At 54.6% G+C, this 19,473-nt stretch overlaps 1 protein-coding gene across 50 annotated transcripts in view; it reads right to left on the bottom strand.

The window, feature by feature from the left end:
* The window catches only part of FAM234A (family with sequence similarity 234 member A), a 51,136-nt gene that overhangs the window by 13,210 nt on the left and 18,453 nt on the right, over positions 1-19,473 (bottom strand). For 5 of the 50 annotated variants that reach the window (XR_010110388.1, XR_010110389.1, XR_010110390.1 and 2 more), the window contains 11 exons: positions 15,154-15,454; positions 9,094-9,210; positions 8,534-8,725; positions 7,180-7,310; positions 6,516-6,648; positions 6,188-6,317; positions 5,348-5,488; positions 4,975-5,050; positions 4,579-4,734; positions 3,995-4,097; positions 3,803-3,900 (listed from right to left, as the gene is read on the bottom strand). Coding sequence is in view for 38 of the 50 variants with exons in the window: in XM_063598151.1 (XP_063454221.1) it covers positions 3,803-3,900; positions 3,995-4,097; positions 4,579-4,734; positions 4,975-5,050; positions 5,348-5,488; positions 6,188-6,317; positions 6,516-6,648; positions 7,180-7,310; positions 8,534-8,725; positions 9,094-9,210; positions 15,154-15,421 (1,545 nt within the window). In the remaining 12 variants the exon portion in view is untranslated. Of the gene's footprint in view, positions 1-2,614; positions 3,901-3,994; positions 4,098-4,539; positions 4,735-4,974; positions 5,051-5,347; positions 5,489-6,187; positions 6,318-6,515; positions 6,649-7,179; positions 7,311-8,533; positions 8,726-9,093; positions 9,211-15,153; positions 15,507-19,473 lie in introns of those variants that run through there. The other 45 variants (XM_063598131.1, XM_063598132.1, XM_063598135.1 and 42 more) reach the window with 25 other exon arrangements.

Genomic DNA, 19,473 nt, shown 5'->3' with positions numbered 1-19,473 from the left:
TGAGGCATGTGTAGCATTGTGAGGCACACGTGTGGTGTGTACGCATAGCACATGCGTGATTGTGTGTAGTGCACGTGTGCAGGTGTACTGTGAGGCATGCATGTGTGGTGTGTGTGCACGTGTCGTGTGTATGAGGCATGTGTAGCACTGTGAGGCACACGTGTGTGTACGCATAGCACATGCGTGATTGTGTGTAGTGCACGTGTGCAGGTGTACCGTGAGGCATGCATGTGTGGTGTGTGTGCACGTGTCGTGTGTATGAGGCATGTGTAGCACTGTGAGGCACATGTGTGTGTACGCATAGCACATGCGTGATTGTGTGTAGTGCACGTGTGCAGGTGTACTGTGAGGCATGCATGTGTGGTGTGTGTGCACGTGTCGTGTGTATGAGGCATGTGTAGCACTGTGAGGCACACGTGTGGTGTGTACGCATAGCACATGCGTGATTGTGTGTAGTGCACGTGTGCAGGTGTACTGAGGCATGCATGTGTGGTGTGTGTGCACGTGTCGTGTGTATGAGGCATGTGTAGCACTGTGAGGCACACATGTGGTGTGTACGCATAGCACATGCGTGATTGTGTGTAGTGCACGTGTGCAGGTGTACTGTGAGGCATGCATGTGTGGTGTGTGTGTACGTGTCATGTGTATGAGGCATGTGTAGCACTGTGAGGCACACGTGTGGTGTGTACGCATAGCATGTGTGATTGTGTGTAGTGCACGTGTGCAGGTGTACTGTGAGGCATGCATGTGTGGTGTGTGCATGTGTCGTGTGTATGAGGCATGTGTAGCATTGTGAGGCACACGTGTGGTGTGTACGCATAGCACATGCGTGATTGTGTGTAGTGCACGTGTGCAGGTGTACTGTGAGGCATGCATGTGTGGTGTGTGTGCACGTGTCGTGTGTATGAGGCATGTGTAGCATTGTGAGGCACACGTGTGGTGTGTACGCATAGCACATGCATAATTGTAGTGCACGTGTGCAGGTGTACTGAGGCATGCATGTGTGGTGTGTGTGCACGTGTCGTGTGTATGAGGCATGTGTAGCACTGTGAGGCACATGTGTGTATGCATAGCACATGCGTGATTGTGTGTAGTGCACGTGTGCAGGTGTACTGTGAGGCATGCATGTGTGGTGTGTGTGCACGTCGTGTAGGATGCATGTGTGGTGCACATTGCATGTATGAGGTGTGCACGTGTATAGTACATATGTGTGAATGTATTGTGCATGTGATGTGTGCAGTGTGTGGTGAGGGAAGGGGCAGGTCCCAGGTGTGTGGAGTCGATGGTGGAGGAGGGACTTGACCCTCTCAGACCCAGGCAGCAGACTTGGGGCATTTGGTCTTTGGGAGGAGACAGCCAGGGGCACTGTGCTCTGGTGGGCTAGGGTGAGCAGGGTAGTGTGTGGGGACGCCTGCCCTCCAGAGGGGGAACAGTGAGGAAACTGTTAAGGAAGCCTCTGGGGAGGGGCAGTTGTCCCCAGCCTGCCCTAAGGCCACAGAGCTGCAGAGGGCATGGCATGGCATGGCCCAGACTCTCTAGGGCCCACAGTGACCACAGGGCAAGAATCCCTTCTTCACAGTCTGGGGGTGCAGGCTGTTCCTGCAGGGAGGGAAACTTCTGCCCACCAGCAATGGCACCCCTTGGCCCAGCCCCTCAACTCTGGCTTCTCAGGGTGGGGCTCAAGGCCCTGCCCACCCCTCCATGGCCAGGGGCACAGCTGCTCCTCTGACCTGCAGGGTGTCCCCTCCCTTTGGGGACCCCCTGCACTCCCTCCCATGCTGTCAGGGGGCAGCTCTTGCAACCCCAGTGAACCTTCCCTTCTCCCTCCAGCCCCACCCTGCCCGCCTGGCGGTTCTCACTTATAGGACGCATCCGCAGAGCCCTATGGCCCTTTCATACTCAAGGCCTTCTGGGCTGAGTTACTTTTCTCAGGGACAAGAGAACCGCTTCCTGGCACGAGGGCACCCACCTGTTCAACCTCATCCCCCACGTCCCCCTACCACGCCTTGGAAGGAGCAACGGGAACAAGGTTACACCTGTGTGGCTCTGAAGCGGGGCTTTTCACACTTGCATACGTGGCCGTGGGACAGTCCTGCAGGGCTCTCTAAAGCCCGTGCCCCTCACTGCCGCCACACCCAAAGCTGCGTCTCCGGGGAGCCCCTGTCTGCCCCTCACTGCCGCCACACCCAAAGCTGCGTCTCCGGGGAGCCCCTGCCTGGGCTCCTCTTGCCTGCAGGGTCACCAGAGCTCACCCCGGCCCTACCATCATCCCTTCACGCTGGACTCCAGCCAGCCCTCAGACGTCACGCGGTGCCGAGGCCACCGTCTGTTCCAGGTGGGAGCACACCCACGTGCATGGGGCCAGGGTGCCCAGCTTGGTGGGCAGGGGTCCTCAAACCGGAGACCCCCAGAGGCTGTCAAGATTGCTGGGTGCCCAGTTTCTGGCTGAGCAGGTCTGGGTGGGGTGCTCGCCTCCTCGGCAGCCCTCCCCACCCTGACCCAGGCTGGCCAGCAAATTCCTGGTCACTCCTCCAGGAACAAATCCATTTGACTACTTAGGGAGCAGACAGACAGGCAGACGCACACACGCTAGGCTCACGCCTGACCACCGGGGTTTTTCAGGCAGTGCAAAAATGTTTATTCTGCTTTCTTCCTTGGTGGGTGGGTCATCAGGCTGCTTTGGCTACGAAGCTCAGGCTCTGTGACCTGGGCGGCCCGAGCAGTACAGAGCACCGTGGCTGCCCTTGGGCCTCAGGAGCAGCAAGGCACAGAGGTGAGTCCTGCATCGGGTGACACGGCGCGGGCGTGTGAGCACCGGAAGGGGAGAGGCAGGCGCTTGCCACGCCTGGGGCACGGGGCCTCTTCAGGGACAGAGCAGCTCCAGTGTCTACTGAGAGGGCACAGACTGACCCAAACACGCATTCCACAGCCAGTTCCTTGGGATATTCACAGCACATGCAGCCAGTAGACAGCTGCAACACCACTAAGGACACCTGTGAGCGGCCACGGGCCCAGCTCCAGAGCAGGCCCCACCCATCCTGCTGGGGGAGACCCTTGCTCCAGGGTTCCTCACAGGACCTGGTCAAAGGAACCAAGTCACACCCCCCATGCTAGAGGATCCCCCTGTAGCTCCGGGAAGGGCTGCGAAGCTGGAGCTGTCTCAGGTTCCCGTTGAGGCCCAGTACCCTGAGTTCCATGACTCCTTGGGGGACAGAGCACAGGAGGGAAAAGGGGAATGGACTTCTACAGGATGGGGTGGGGGACGGCCTGTCCCGGGGACACCCTGGTTCTTTCTACGCAATGGCCGCTCTGGCCTGGGGAGAAGCTGGCAAGGAGAGGGCACCGGGTAAGGATGGGGTGCTGCATGACCCAGCTCTGCCCAAGGTGGCCAGGGAGACCACTATGAAGGCTGCCTGGTGTGAGCGGGACCCTGGTGGGGTGCAGAGTGAGGCCCTGTGTGGGGACTCAGGGAGGACGCTGGGCGGGAGAGAGGCCCAGCGTGTCCCCTCACCCATGCAGGTCCCTGGGTGTGATCATGGAGGACTGGTAAGGCTGCTGCTGCCCAGTGGCGACCATCACCAGGGTCAGGAGTGGGGGAGTCAGTGCAGAGACCCAGGGAAGGGCCCACTTCCCAGGACGTTTAGTGTCAGCAGGCGGAGTCTCTCCACAGGCTCTGGCTGGCGTGCCTCTACGCCTCACTCTGGTACCGCAGCCGGGAGAACCGGTCCCTGATGGCCTGGTCACTGTCTGGCCCACCCTCACCCAGGCGGACCACCCTGCTGCTTGGGACAAGGTCCCGCACCTTGTGCTTGATCACAGAGACCAGGCCGGGTGCCTCTGAGTCTGCCGGGCCTGTCAGAAGGATGTAGGCGGCGTGGCGGCTTGGCTCAAACAGGACGGCTGCAGGGTGGGGGACGCAGCTGTCAGGGCGGCTCAGGACCAGCCAGGGCAGACCCCACGGAACACCCGGGTCCCTGGCCGAGGCCACACTCACCGTCGAAGGCGACAACGTGGGTAGAGACATTGGCCAGCTCCAGCAGCACGCGCGGCAGGGTGGGGTGGAACATGTACAGGCTGTGCCGGGCCTCCCCGGTCTCCTGGAGCGAGAACCAGCAATGGGCCCCACGCCCTTCACTGAGCACTCCCACAGGACACTGCTGTCAGAGTGACCGTGCCTGGAGCTCTATGTCTGCTAGGGGCCCTATCTGGGTCCCCCAAACGCCAGCCCCCAGCTCTGTGGCCACCTCCCAGGTCCTCCCACCCCACCTGGTCCTGACACTGGTCCTTGCCGGCAGCCACTCCCTTCAGGGCATGGCTGTGTGCGCCCCTATCCACCGAAGGCCATCAGCCCCTTCTCGCTGGACTCCTCTAAGGTCACTTTGCCTCAGCTTGCACCACCTCATCCTGACTGTCACTGGACTTCAACTTATGTGAGGTTGCCCAGGCACCGAAGAGCTTCTGGGCACTCCCCGGTGGAGCTCCAGCCTGGGTCTCTGGCCCCAGCTCCCAGCATGGCTGCTCCGAGGGTGGCTCCCGTACCGTCTCGCTGGTGCTTCCTAGCTCGTGGAGGCCCCGTACCGTCTCGCTGGTGCTCCCCAGCTCGTGGAGGCCCCAGAAGAAGAAGGCTGAGCGGTGGTCTGCGGTCGGCAGGCTGGCGGACAGTGGACCCCCAGGGAGGCTCGGGAGGGCTAGGCTACACAGGACGGCTCCAGTGCCAAGGTCCAGAAACAGGATCTGGGGAGGGAGGGGACACTGTGGGGGCCAACATGGGGGCTGCCGGGAAGAGCTCGAGGCTTGCACAGGCACACATGCCCTCAGCCATGCCAGCCCTAGAGGCAGATGCTCTGAGGGAGGCAGAACCTTCTCAGCAGCTCTGACGGCAGCAGCCTCCTGGGCCGCAGCCCCGTCTGCTTTCAGACCAGTCTATCCTCAGCTAAGAACAAAGGTGCCACCTCCGAAGGAAGAACAACGAACCTGTCTGTCGGTGCCAGTTCCGTTTTCAACGACTACAGCCAAGGTGTCTGGTTTGTAGCGGCCGAAGATGGGTTTTCTGGAACAATATGGAGGAAGCGCCCACGAGGGGTCTCAGTGAGGAGACTGAGATGAAGGAAGCACACAGGAACAGGTCCGCCCCTCAGTCTCCCATGGCCACATCTGGACCAGGGCCCAGGACACAGAGCCGACGTCTAGGGCAAGGGGCAAGTACCAGAGACAGGCAAGAGGCCCGGGCAGCAGCACACGGCCTCCGGCCCCACCCCCAGCGCTGTCTCCTCGCCAGCCAACGGGATGTGCCCGGGATGCCGGGAAGGGGTGCAGCACCTGCGCGGTCCTTGGGGTAACCCCGTACCTCAGGACATGGGCTGCCTTGGGTGTCCAGCGAGGCGTCAGCTCCTGCCCGTCCAGCAGCACGAAGGCCTCTGAGCCCACAAGAAGCACATCTGCACCGGCGTTCCCTGGGACATGCATCAGGTAGCGCACTGCTCCAGAGCTAGACAGGAGAGTGGGAGAAAGGGGCGCCGGGTCCCCGGGGCGGCCTCAGGCACCCAGTGGAGGCTCTGGCACCGCCCGTCTCAGGGTGCTCCTCTCAGGCCCCCATAACCCGTTTCTCAGTTCTACAGCTTGAAAAGAGAAGAGCTGGGCGCGGTGGCTCACGCCTGTAATTCCAGCACTTTGGGAGGCCGAGGCGGGCGGATCACGAGGTCAGAAGTTCGAGACCAGTCTGACCAACATGGAGAAACCCCGTCTCTACTAAAAATGCAAAAAATAGCTGGGCGTGGAGGTGCGCGCCTGTAATCCCAGCTACTCGGGAGGCTGGGGCAGGAGAATCACTTGAACCCGGGAGGCGGAGTTTGCAGTGAACCGAGATCGCACCACTGCACTCCAGCCTGGGGGACAGGGCAAGACTCCGTCTTAAAAAAAAAAAAAAAACAAAAACAGAAAAGAGAAGAAAGACCCCCACTTTCCGTGGAGACAGACAGGCACAGCGTTGGGAACCTTTCTTCTCTTTACTCGGCTTTTATTTGACCATTTCTCACATCTGAGCCCAGGGTGCCCTTGCGGTACCCCCAGCACCTCCCTGCCTGTGGGGCTGCTCTGAGCTCCACACAGATTGTCCGAATGCTGAGGCAGGCGAGCAGAGCCATGGGGTGGGCGCTCTGCATGGAGAAAGGCTGCGGCCCGGACCCACCTGTGGGAAAGCATCCTGCGGGTGGTGGCATTGAGCATGCTCTCCCAGTGCGGGTCATTCTTGAACGGGCCGTCGCTCCCGGTCACCTTCTCGTAGAGACCCTTCACAGAGCAGCCGCAGAGGGAGCTTGCTATTCAAAACACAGAAGGGCCCGAGGTCACCAGGGTCACGCTGTGAACCCGGACCAGGAGCACGCAGTGCCACATGGAGCCAGGCCCCTGGGCTTCCTGACTCCAGCACCTCGAGAGCAGAAGCAGGACCTGAGGAGCCGCAGGGCAGTCATGCTCCACAAGTGAGGCCGGCCAGGGATGTGGCAGAAACAACGTACCGCAGGGAAAGAGGATGTAGTGGGCACCTGTCCTGGTGACGTGAAGGAGGAAGCCACTTTCCCCATCCACACCAAGGCTGCCTCTGAGGCCAATCTGGTGCCCGGTGCTGCCGGAGTAGAGGTGGCCACTAACCTGCAATGACACAGGATGACACAGGAAGAGAGGGACCTGAGCCTGGGGCTGCAAGGACACAAGGCCCAGGAAGAGAGGGACCTGAGCCTGGGGGCGGGGCACTCTACAATGGGAGATGTGGAAGGGTAAGGGGCCCACAGGCTCTTGGTTTTGAGGAAAGACACGCTGACATCAGAGTCTGCCACGATGGTCGGTGCCTCCACACTGCACGGGGCACATGAGGCAGGCAGGGCAGCCCCAGTGCCTCACAGGTGCTCCCAGCCCTCAGAGCTTCACCCCCAACACTGCAACAGCACAAATGGGAAGTGTGTACTCCACTGTTCTTGGGGAGGCCCCAAAGCTGCCTGGTAGAGGTGGAGCCCCCTGAGTATGCTGGGTCTATGGGAGTTGGGAACGTGGGGCTCTGGGCGAGTCCCCGGCAAGTGGTCAGACCCGAATCCTGTCTGGGAAGTGGCAGCAGATGGGGAGGTAGAGCAGGGCCGTGTGGCAGGTGGCCTCGTGACTTAGGAGGAGAGCCAGGCTGGGCTGTACCTCCTCCCGCTCCTGGGTGAGAACCAGCAGGTCTGGGGCCCCATCGCCGTCCACATCGGGCACCTGCAGCAGAGGGCTCAGGACGGACGCATTCCCGCTGAAGCTGCTGCTGTGGTTCCACAGGGTTTCCCCTAGAATCAAGCACACGGTCACGGAACGTGGCCCTGAGTCCCCTTCAACAGCAGCCCGGCAACCGCAAGGCCTGTGACAGGCAGGCTCCTGTTGAGGCGTCACCCTCGTGAGCCCACGGCTCACCGCACACTCAGAGCAGATGCCAACAGGAGGGGAGGGCGGCACTCCCGTGCTCGTGAAGGAGCAGCACGAGGAGGTGGTGGACACACGTCCTGCCCGTGTATGGAGACTCGGTGGCAATACGCCAAACGCTGACAGCCTCATTCCTGGGAACCGCAGAGTTCCCCCTTCCTTTTCTCCTATCTGCGTGTTCTGGAACCTCTAGGGCCCATGCTGACCCTCCCGCCCGAGTGGATGAAGCCTGACCTCACCCACCTCTCGAAGCCCCTGCCTCCTGCTGGGGTTGCAGGCGTGCCCTTGGTGCCATGCAGGCCCCAGCTGAGTGGCCCCTTCCTCTGCCCTCCACAGAGAAGGCAAGAGTGGAGGTGTGCACCCGGAGGCGGGTCTACTGGCCACAGGTCCTGGTCCAACTCCTTACACACACACAATCTCATCCAAACCTTTCTTTAAAGACAGATTCCTTGATTCTTAAAATATTTTCAGCCTGCTCTTTATTCTCCTCCATATCCTTAAAATGACAGCTTGTAAGGGAAATATGAACATTCACCAAATCTAGGCACAGAATTCTTCCAGACCGCGATGAGGTGCAAGGAGCCCACACACACACGCGGCCCCGTGCACCACGCATTCTTTCCCTCGTCCTTCCACGAGGCCGGCTCCGCTGGGGCTCGGAGACCTGCACCCTCAGGCTTAGGGGCACTCACAGGCCCCGATCTCCCCTGACGGGCCGAGTGCTGGTTCATGTTCTGGGCTCGCCCTGGGCACTGCCACCACTGACACCCCAGGAGCAGCCGGGGGCCAAGCCGCTCCTCCTCTCTGCTACCCCACGGCAGGTGACATCGGACTGCCCCTGTGTGTTACAGCCCACCAGCAAGGTGTAACGGGAGGTAACAGACACAGTGCAGCTGAAGGCAGCCGAGGCGTGTGCCTTCCACGCACTTGCAGCCTCACTTCGAGGTTCTCCCCATAACCTTCCTTCCCATCCAGCCACCCTCAAGATCACAGGGCTGAGCCTCGTCGCGGCCTCCTGGCATTAGCCTTCAGGGTGAGGTGGCTCAGGTGAGAGGCCCTCAGTGAGAACCCCGCTGCCTGGCTGGCCTACCTGTGAACAAGTTGACTGCAATGAAAGAACTGGGTCTGCCCACAAGGATGCAGGCAGAAGGTGCCTCACTGCCTCTTGGCTGGGGCACAGCACACTCCACGAGGGCCACGTCTTGGGCCACAGGTCTCTCCCAGAGCGTGCTGCCGTTGGCCCCCGACACAGCAGCTGCAAAGGTGCAGGGAGAGGAAAAGCCTGTAGGGAGAGACACCGGCACCTCACTGTTGCAGCATCTGGGCAGGCAGGCCGGCCAGCCCCAGCATGTGCTGTTACAGGTCTGTTTTCCTCACACCTCTCCTAGGCCACAGCCCCTCCCGCCAGGTGGATCTCCTTTATCTTGCAGGCTCCCGGGGCTCTAATGCTGACCCCACGGGGCTCAGGGGCCAGGGCAGTGCTGGGAATGGGCTTCCAGGCCTCTTTCTGGTCTGCCAGGAAGGATGACGAGATGGGTCCAGAAACACCACCATCTGCTTCCCCCAAACGCTGAAAGCGAGAGGGTGACCCAAAATGACGATTCCTCTTTCTACAGGGAGCTCCGCCTTTTTCATATAAAATGAAATTACCTTCGTCCACACAGGATCGGCTGAAATTGTTGCTGCTGTTGGTGTTTTTATAAAGAAAAAGAACATCTTGGATCCTGTCCCCGTTTATATCATCCACAGCCAGAAAGTCATAGATAACTGAAAGAGAAAACCACAGACTATACTCCGCGGGCCATGCCTGGTTTCCAGGAACGATCAGGTCCAGCACGACCTACTTCTCTGCTACATGGAACCTGCCACTGTGAGGGCACCCAACGAGGACGGTGGCTTCTTCCTCACTAGGATGAGTAGTTTCCTTCCTGAACACCAGGGGGTGGACAACAATGCCTAGTGTTAACCTTCAGAAAGGAACAAGCAGGACATCTGGGCATTAAGAATTGGATGTTCTGGCACCTTCTGTTCAGGGATAAATCCCTCCCTAGACCAGGGGCATCTAGACAGTCCACACTCCATACTCATCAGGGTTTACACTTCCTTTCATTCAAGGACTCAAGTGATAAACTTTATGCCCTAAAATCAAACACCAAAAGAGTGAAGTTGGCCGGGCAAGGTGCCTCACACCTGTAATCCCAGCACTTTGGGAGGCCCAGGAGGGCAGATAACGAGGTCAAGAGATTGAGACCATCTTGGCCAACGTGTGAAGCCCTGTCTCTACTAAAAATACAAAAAATTAGCTGGGTGTAGTAGCGCGTGCCTGTAATCCCAGCTACTCGGGAGGCTGAGGCACAAGAATCGTTTGAACCCAGGAGGCAGAGGTTGCAGTGAGCGAGATTGCACCACTGCACTCCAGCCTGGCCGACAGAGCTAGAGTCCATCTCAAAAAACAAAAACAAAAAAATAGGCCAGGCCCAGCCGCCCCCTCCGGGAGGTGAGGGGCGCCTCTGCCCGGCCACCCCTACTGGGAAGTGAGGGGCCCCTCTGCCCGGCTACCACCCCGTCTGGGAGGTGTACCCAACAGCTCATTGAGAACGGGCCATGATGACAATGGCGGTTTTGTGGAATAGAAAGGGGGGAAAGGTGGGGAAAAGACTGAGAAATCGGATGGTTGCTGTGTCTGTGTAGAAAGAAGTAGACATGGGAGACTTTTCATTTTGTTCTGTACTAAGAAAAATTCTTCTGCCTTGGGATCCTGTTGATCTGTGACCTTACCCCCAACCCGGTGCTCTCTGAAACATGTGCTGTGTCCACTCAGGGTTGAATGGATTAAGGGCGGTGCAAGATGTGCTTTGTTAAACAGATGCTTGAAGGCAGCATGCTCGTTAAGAGTCATCACCACTCCCTAATCTCAAGTACCCAGGGACACAAACACTGCGGAAGGCCGCAGGGTCCTCTGCCTAGGAAAACCAGAGACCTTTGTTCACTTGTTTATCTGCTGACCTTCCCTCCACTATTGTCCTATGACCCTGCCAAATCCCCCTCTGCGAGAAACACCCAAGAATGATCAATAAAAAAGAAAAAAAAATAGGCCGGGCGAGGTGGCTCACGCCTGTAATCCTAGCACTTTAGGAGGCCGAGGCGGGTGGATCACAAGGTCAGGAGTCCGAGACAAGCCTGGCTAATATGGCGAAACCTTCTCTACTAAAAATACAGAAATTAGCTGGGCGTGGTGGCAGGCGCCTATAGTTCCAGCTACTCGGGAGGCTAAGGCAGGAGAATCGGCTGAACCCAGGAGGTGGAGGCTGCAGTCAGTTGAGAGTGAGCCACTGCACTCCAGCCTGGGCGACAGAGCGAGACTCGATCTCAAAAAAAAAAAAAAAAAAAAAAAAAAAAAAGAATAAAGTTGAACCCCGTCCCCCTTATTTTAGAGACAGGGTCTGGCTACGTTGCCCAGGCTGGCCTTGAACTCCAGGCCTCAACTGATCCTCCTGTCTCAGCCTCTGAAACTGCTGGAATTACAGGTGTGAGCCACTGCGCCCAGCATGAAGTTGAATCTTTACGTCATGCACAAAAACGAACTCAAAATGAATCAAAGACCTAAACGTAAGAGCTAAAATTATAAAACTCTTAGAAAAAAAAAACGGGAAAAATCTTCATGACAAGGGATCTGGTGATGGTTTCTTTGATACAAAAGCACAGGAGGCTGAGTGCGGTGGCTCACGCCTGTAATCCCAGCACTATGGGAGGCCGAGGCGGGTGGATCACCTGAGGTCAGGAGTTTGAGACCAGCCTGGCCAATATGGCGAAACCCCGTCTCTACTAAAAATACATACATTAGCCAGGCATGGAGGCGGGCACCTGTAATCCCAGCTACTTGGGAGGCTGAGGCAGGAGAATCGCTTGAATCCGGGAGGTGGAGGTTGCAGTGAGCCGAGATCACGCCACTGCACTCTCCAGCCTGGATGACAGAGCAAGACTGTCTCCACAAAAAAAAAAAAAAAAAAAAAAAGACTTCATTGAAACTAAAAGCTTTTATGCATCGAAGGACACTATCAAGAGAGTGAAAAGGCCGGGCGTGGTGGTTCACACCGGTAGTCCTAGCACTTTGGGAAGCCAAGGCAGGCGGATCACTTGAGGTCAGGAGTTTGAGATCAGCCTGGCCAACACGGTGAAACCTCACCTCTACTAAAAATACAAAAGTTACGGCCAAGAGTGGTGGCACGTGCCTGTAATCCCAGCACTTTGGGATGCTGAGGCAGGCCGATCACCTAAGGTCGGGAATTCAAGACCAGCCTGACCAACATGGAGAAACCCCGTTTCTACTAAAAATACAAAATTAGCCGGGTGTGGTGGCACATGCCTGTAGTTTCAGCTACTCGGGAGGCTGAGGCAGGAGAATCACTTGAATCTGGGAGGTGGAGATTACGGTGAGCTGAGATCAGGCCATTGCACTCCAGCCTGGGAAACAAGAGCGAAACTCTGTCTCAAAAAAAAAAAAAAAAAAAAAATTAGCCAGGCATGGTAGCCTGTGCCTGTAATCCCAGCTACTACTTGGGAGGCTGAGGCAGGAGAATCGCTTGAACCTGGGAGGCAGAGGTTGCAGTGAGCCGAGATTGCGCCATTGCACTCCAGCCTGGGGTAGAAGAGCAAAACTCCATCTCAAAAAAAAAATAAATAAATAAAAATAAATTATTTTTAATTTCTAAAAATGGGCAAAAGACTGCAAGAATAGACATTCACCAAAGAAGATGCAAGAATGGCTAAAACTCACACGAAAAGAGGGACCCAACATTTTCAGTCACTGGGAGATTCTAATTCACACCCACTAGCATGAGTATAATAAGAAGACAGACAATAACAAGAAACTAAAGGCCTCCTCAGCATTGTAGTAGGAATGGAAAATAGTCAAATGGTGCAGTCGCTTTAGAAAACAGCTTGTCAGCTCCTCAGAAAGTTAAACATAAACTTACCATAGGGTTCAGCAATTCCACTCCTAGCAATCTACCCAAGAGAAATGAAAACATATCCACACGAAGATCTGCACGTGAATGTTCACGGCAGAATTATTCATAAGAGTCTCAACTGAGAGCTATCCAGGTGATCATCAGCCAACCCTCCCAGGAGCACTGCTCAGCAACGGAAAGACACAGACAGACCACGACACAAACGAACGGCAAAATATCACGCTAAGTGAAGGAAGTCACACTCCTTCACTTACATACTGTATGATTTCACTTCTAAGAAATGTCTAGAGGCCAGGCGCGGTGGCTCACGCCGGTAATCCCAGCCCTTTGGGAGACTTAAGCGGGCGGATCATCTGAGGTCAGGAGTTTGAGACCAGCCTGACCAACACGGAGAAACCCCATCTGTACTAAAAATACAAAATTAGCTGGGCGTGGTGGTGCATGCCTGTAATCCCAGCTACTCGGGAGGCTGGGGCAGGAGAATCACTTGAACCTGGGAGGTGGCGGTTGAGATGAGCGGAGATTGTGCCATTGCACTCCAGCCTGGGCAAGAAGAGCAAAACTCCGTCTAAAAAAATAAAAAGACTAATCTTTGGAGACAGGAGACTAGGTTGCCCAGGGCTAGGAGAGGAGGGAACAGGGAGTGATGGCAAAGGTAATGAGGAATTTTCTCTTTTTGAGACAGGGTCTCCCTCTGTCACCCAGGCTGGAGTGCAGTGGCGCGATCACAGCTCACTGCAGCCTCAACCTTCCAGGTGTAAGTGATACTCCTACCTCAGCCTCCCAAGTAGCTGGGACCACAGCTGCATGCCACGACGCCTGGCTGATTTTTGTATTTTTTGTAGAGATGCGGTCTGTGCCCAGCCTCTTGAGGAATCCTTTAGGGATGATGGAAATATTCTAAAATGGAATTGTCCTGACAGCTACATAACTCTACAAACTGACTACAAATCACTGAATTGGGCCAGGTGTGGTGACTTACGCCTGTAATCCCAGCAGGTTGGGAGGCCGAGGGAGGGGATCACTTAAAATCAGGAGTTCAAGAGCAGCCTGGCTAACATGGTAAAACCCCATCTTCACCAAAAATACAAAATTAGGGCCAGGCGCTGGGGCTCACGCCTGTAATCTCAGCACTTTGGGAGGCTGAGGCGGGCGGATCACGAGCTCAGGAGTTCGAGACCAGCCTGACCAACACGGTGAAACCCGGTCTCTACTAAAAATACAAATATTAGCTGGGCGTGGTGGCATAGGCGGATCACGAGGTCAGGAGACGGAGACCATCCTGGCCAACATGGTGAAACCCTGTCTCTACTAAAAAATACAAAAAAGTAGACAGGCGTGGTGGCAGGTGTCTGTAATCCCAGCTACTCAGGAGGCTGAGGCAGCAGAATGGCATGAACCCAAGAGGCAGAGCTTGCAGTGAGCCAAGATCGCGCCACTGCACTCCAGCCTGGGCGACAGAGTGAGACTCCATCTCAAAAAAAAAAATTTTTTTTGAACACAAACTGACCCTAAGTGAGGTTTCAACGAGAAACCCTATTGATGGCATTGGAGAAGCCCTGAATTCTGTGCCAGGAAACACTGAGGCTGTCAGTGCTCACGCCCACTGACGTGGGTGACTGCAGCTGCTGTTCTAGAAGCAGAATGTCCTGACTAAGGCTGATTCCATTGCTTTTCATAACGGCCAAGACTCCAGAATGGCAAGGTCAGGAGACAGGAATGAATGCCTGCTTTCCTTTCACTAACCAGGATGTGAGCTGGGTCACCCTAGCAAGACTGGACCATACGAGCTGGTGCGGGTTTTTTACATTTTATGACAGCCTTCTCTCTATCTTTCACCCAGAAGCTCTGTTTCATTAAATGTTTTAATTTAGAAAAGTACCCAAATGGGCTACTTTTGTTTATTTACCCAACTCATCCTTCCTAAAAAAGGGAGAACTGGCTGGGTGCGGTGGCTCACGCCTGTAATCCCAGCACTTTGGGAGGCCGAGGCAGGCAGATCATGAGGTCAGGAGATCAAGACCATCCTTGCTAACACCGTGAAACCCCGTCTCTACTAAAAATACAAAAAATTAGCCAGGCGTGGTGGCGGGCACCTGTAGTCCCAGCTACTCGGGAGGCTGAGGCAGGAGAATGGCGTGAACCCGGGAGGCGGAGCTTGCAGCGAGCCGAGATCCTGCCACTGCACTCCAGCCTGGGCGACAGAGCGAGACTCCATCTCAAAAAAAAAAAAAAAAAAAAAAAAAAAAAGGGCGGGGGAGAACCGAGGCCGGATGTGGTGGCTCATGCCTGTAATCCCAGCACTTTGGGAAGCCGAAGTGGGCAGATCATCTGAGGTCAGGAGTTCAAGACCAGCCTGACCAACATGGAGAAACCCTATCTCTACTAAAAATACAAAATTAGCTGGGCGTGGTGCTGCACGCCTGTAATCCCAGCTATTTGGGAGGCTGAGGCGGGAGAATCGCTTGAAGTCCGGAGGCAGAAGTAGCGGTGAGCTGAGATTGTGCCAGTGCACTCCAGCCTGGGCAACAAGAGCGAAACTCCATCTCAAAAATAAAAAGGCTGGTCTATCGCTCCCTAAAACTCCGGGAAAACCTTGGACATAGAACTGGCAGCCACTTGGGATTGATTCACTGTTTAAAGGCCACTTCTAGACTCGCAGACACAGTTCTGCCCCCTCCGCCCCATCCCCTGGGAAGAGCTGCTTTGGACCCCACTGGGCGGGGAAGCCGAGGCTCACCAGCGGCACTGTAGTCTATCCTCCACATTCGCTGTGACGCCGGCCGGTCTGGACACGGGATGACGAATGAGACGACGAACACCACAAAAAGGCAGAGAAACAATGAAAGAAAAAACGCCGCCGCTCGGCACCGGGAGAGCCGGGACTGTGGAGGCGCGCTTTTCACGTTATCCTCATTTTTTGATGGATTTCCCAGATTTTCCTGCGATTTTCTTTCTTCATTTTTCAAGGGGTGGATTTCGGCTTCTAAGTCCTTGTGGTCCAACATCACGGGCACATCCCAAAGTTTAACTCCTGGTCACTGTGTCGATAAAGCAAGAGGTCGGCGAGGCCAGCAGTCCCACGGCACAAAGCTGCAGCACAGAGGGGTCTGCTGGCGTCGGCTTCTTGGGGACTGGCTGCAGCTCTAACTACAGGCCATCAGCCCAGGAAATAAAAGCTAAATAAATGTTGAGGGTGTCAGTCTTAAGAGATTATACTTAAGAAGGTCTCTAATTAGTGTGGAAAGGCGAGTTAGCTGTGGAGAGCCAGCAGGCAGGAACTATTTTCATCCAGAACACGCTGGTGCTTCCTGCCTGCCGAACCCAGGAAATGCTGAATGAGCTCCAGGGCAGTGTTAACTAAGCCCCACCTACTCAGCCTCTGAGCATATCTGAGCCACCTTCCACCAGCCTCAAGCACAGATGGAAAAGGTGACCCAGGTGCCCACACATGGACTCCCTGGAGGGCCACAGACCCAAAATTCAAAGTACCCGGAGTGAAGATGGGCTCTGGGCGGGCAGGCTTGCACCTCCCTAGCTGTGTGACCAGGACATGTGCTTTGACTGAACTGTGCCTCAGTTTCCTTATCTGTAAAACAAACAATATCTACTTTAGAAGCCTGTTCTAAGGATTAAATAATTAAATGTAGCCGGGCGTGGTGGCTCACACCTGTAATCCCAGCACTTTGGGAGGCCGAGGCGGGCGGATCACGAGGTCAGGAGATCGAGACCATCCTGGCTAACGCGGTGAAACCCCGTCTCTACTAAAAATACAAAAAATTAGCAGGGCACGGTGGCGGGCACCTGTAGTCCCAGCTACTTGGGAGGCTGAGGCAGGAGAATGGCGTGAACCCGGGAGGCGGAGCTTGCAGTGAGCCGAGATCACGTCACTGCACTCCAGCCTGGGCGACAGAGTGACACTCCGTCTCAAAAAAAAAAATTAAATGCATATAAAGTACTTATAAGATCACATGATACACAGTAAACATTCAAACACTACCTAATTATTATTAATAAAATATGTTCATGGATAAGCACAGACTAACTAGAAAAAAATAAAATAAAATATATTCAAACAGAAGTCCGCAGGGGAGGACAGGGGACAGCTGTGTTGAGTGAGCTCGGTGCTGGGAGTAACTTCTGAGCCCCGATTCTGAGGGGAAAAACATGCCCTCTCCTTCCCCTGGTTCCTGCTGGCTGGACCGGGGGTGGATGTGGTGGGGAAATCGGCAGTCGCCGTCTTAGAAACCAAAACGGAAAACACATTTGAAGATGGGAAAGGCACAGGGCCCCTGATATCTGCCAACCACCACCACCCAACTTAGCTGCTTCGACTGTATAAAACGAGAAAAAAACAAACTTCCATTTTGTCTCAGGCAAGATTTTTGTTATTTTGGTTCCTTTTAAACAACCAAACCGATGTCCTAACACATCATACTGAGAGACTGGACGTGATCATGCAGATTTGAGGTAAAACCTTCACCTACCCAAAAAGGAAGTCAACAGTTCACAGCAAAGGGAGGGGTGAAAGATGAAAGAGGGCGTGCGGAGGTCAGCGAGGCAACGCGAGGAAAAGCTGAGCTGAAAGCCGCACCCTCTGGGGAAGGGTCAGGAAGACGGAGAGATAAGGGACTGCTGGCTTTTGTTTTAAACTGTTCACTCGGACTTTGTCTTTACCTAATTTTATAATAAAAGTAACTCACTTAATAACCTGTGTACGACACTAGAATGGCTTTAATTTTAAAAGGGAAAAACGACGAGTCTGGGTGAGGATGTGGAGAAATCAGAACATCGTACGTTGCTGGTGGGACTGTAAAATGATGCCGCTGCTGTGAAACACAGTCTGGCAGATCCTCAAAAAGTTAAACACAGAACTACCATGCTCTCCAGCAAGTCCAGTCCTAGGTGTACACCCACAAGAATTAAAAACAGAGACTTTCTGGCCGGGCACGGTGGCTCACGGCTGTAATCCCAGCACTTTTGAGAGGCCGAGGCAGGCAGATCACAAGGTCAAGAGATTGAGACCATCCTGGACAACATGGTGAAAACCGCATCTCTACTAAAAATACAAAAATTAGCTGGGCATGGTGGCAGGCGCCTGTAGTCCCAGCTACTCGGGAGGCTGAGGCAGGAGAATGGCTTGAACCTGGGAGGCAGAGGTTGTAGTGAGCCGAGATCGCGCCACTGCACTCCAGCCTGGGCGACAGCGAGACTCTGTCTCAAAAAAGAAAAAAAAAACAGAAAAACAGAGACATGGCCAGCATGGTGGCTCATGCCTGTAATGCCAGTACTTTGGGAGGCCAAAGCAGGAGGATCCCTTGAGGACTGCTCGAGGCTGCAGTGAGCTCTGATCATGCCACCGCACTCTAGCCTGGGCAACAGAGAGACCTATCTCTTTTTTTATTTTTTTTGAGACGGAGTCTCATTCTGTCGCCCAGGCTAGAGTGCAGTGGCATGATCTCGGCTCACTGCAAGCTCTGCCTCCCCCGTTCACATCATTCTCTTGCCTCAGCTTCCCGAATAGCTGGGACTACAGGCGTCCGCCACCATGCCTGGCTAATTTTTTGTATTTTTAGTAGAGATGGGGTTTCACCACGTTAGCCAGGATGGTCTCGATCTCCTGACCTCGTGATCCACCCGCACTGGCCTCCCAAACTGCTGGGATTACAGGCGTGAGCCACCACGCCTGGCCAAGACCCCATCTCTTAAAAAAAAAAAAAAAAAAAAACCTGGCTAGGCATGGTGGCTTATGCCTGTAATCGCAGCACTTTGGGAGTCCGAGTGAGTGGAGTGCTTGACCTCAGGAGTTTGAGAACAGCCTGGGCAATGTGGCGAGACTCTGTCTCTACTAAAAATACCAAAAAAATTAGTTGGGTATGGCGGCGCTCGCCTGTGGTCCCAGCTACCCGGAGGCTGGGGTAGGAAGATCACTAGAGCCCAGGGGGGTGGAGGCTGCAGTGAGCTGAGATCACGCCACTGCACTGCCACCTGGGTGACAGAGCAAGACCCCATCTCAAAAAAAACAAAACAAAAAAAAACCCCACTGCAGAGGCTCAAACAAAAACTTGTAAATAAATGTTCATATTGGTTCATTATTAACAACAGCCAAAATGTAGAAACAACCCAGATGTCCAACAACATATGAACGTATCGGCTGGGCACAGTGGCTCACGCCTGTGATCCCAACACTCTGAGAGGCCAAGGCGGGAGGATCACGAGGTCAGGCGTTCGAGACCAGCCTGGCCAATATGGTGAAAGCCATCTCTACTAAAAATACAAAAAAACTAGACGGGCATGGTGGCAGGCGCTTGTAATCCCAGCTACTCGGGAGGCTGAGGCAGGAGAATCGCTTGAACCTGGGAGGTGGAAGTTGCAGTGAGCCAAGATTGCACCATTGCACTCCAGCCTGGGCAATAGAGGGAGACTCCTTCTCAAAAACAAAACAAAACAAAACAAAACATATGAATGGATAAACAAAATGTGGCCTATCCTTAATACAGTGCATAATTACACCATAATGCAGTGGTGTGTTTTTCAGCCATGGTAAAACCTAAAATTCTGACACGTTATAAAATTATGCTAAATGCAATGACTAGGACACGAAGGTCCCCTGTGGTCTGAAACGCCCAGAACAGGCAAATCCACAGAGGCAGGGAGTAGACTCGTGGGTGCCAGGTGCGGAACAGGGAGAGTCGGGAATGACTGCTATGGGCTGTGGTTTTCTTTGTGGGATGATGAAAATAGTGGTGATGGTTACAAAATGCTCTGATTATACCAAATGTTACTAATGGCAAATTTTATGTTATGTACATTTTACCACAATAAGAAAAAATGTGTGCATTCTCCTAGGTGCTGAGGCTTAAGTTTTAACATCTTGGAAGTCAGAAAAGGTGTGCTTATCAAAGGCAGTGAGTTAGAACACGGAAAATCAAACAATGAGTCATGACCAAGGACCTCATTAAACCCAAGCAGCTGGCATGGGGGTGGGGAAGGCAGGGCATGGGTTGTCTAGAAAAGGCAACTAGGGAAAAAGCCAGCAACAGAACGTAGGAGTGTCTCA

Source organism: Pan paniscus, chromosome 18 (genome assembly GCF_029289425.2).
Source record: "Pan paniscus chromosome 18, NHGRI_mPanPan1-v2.0_pri, whole genome shotgun sequence".
Classification (NCBI taxonomy): Eukaryota; Metazoa; Chordata; class Mammalia; order Primates; family Hominidae; genus Pan; species Pan paniscus.
This window is presented reverse-complemented; position numbering and strand designations above follow the sequence as displayed.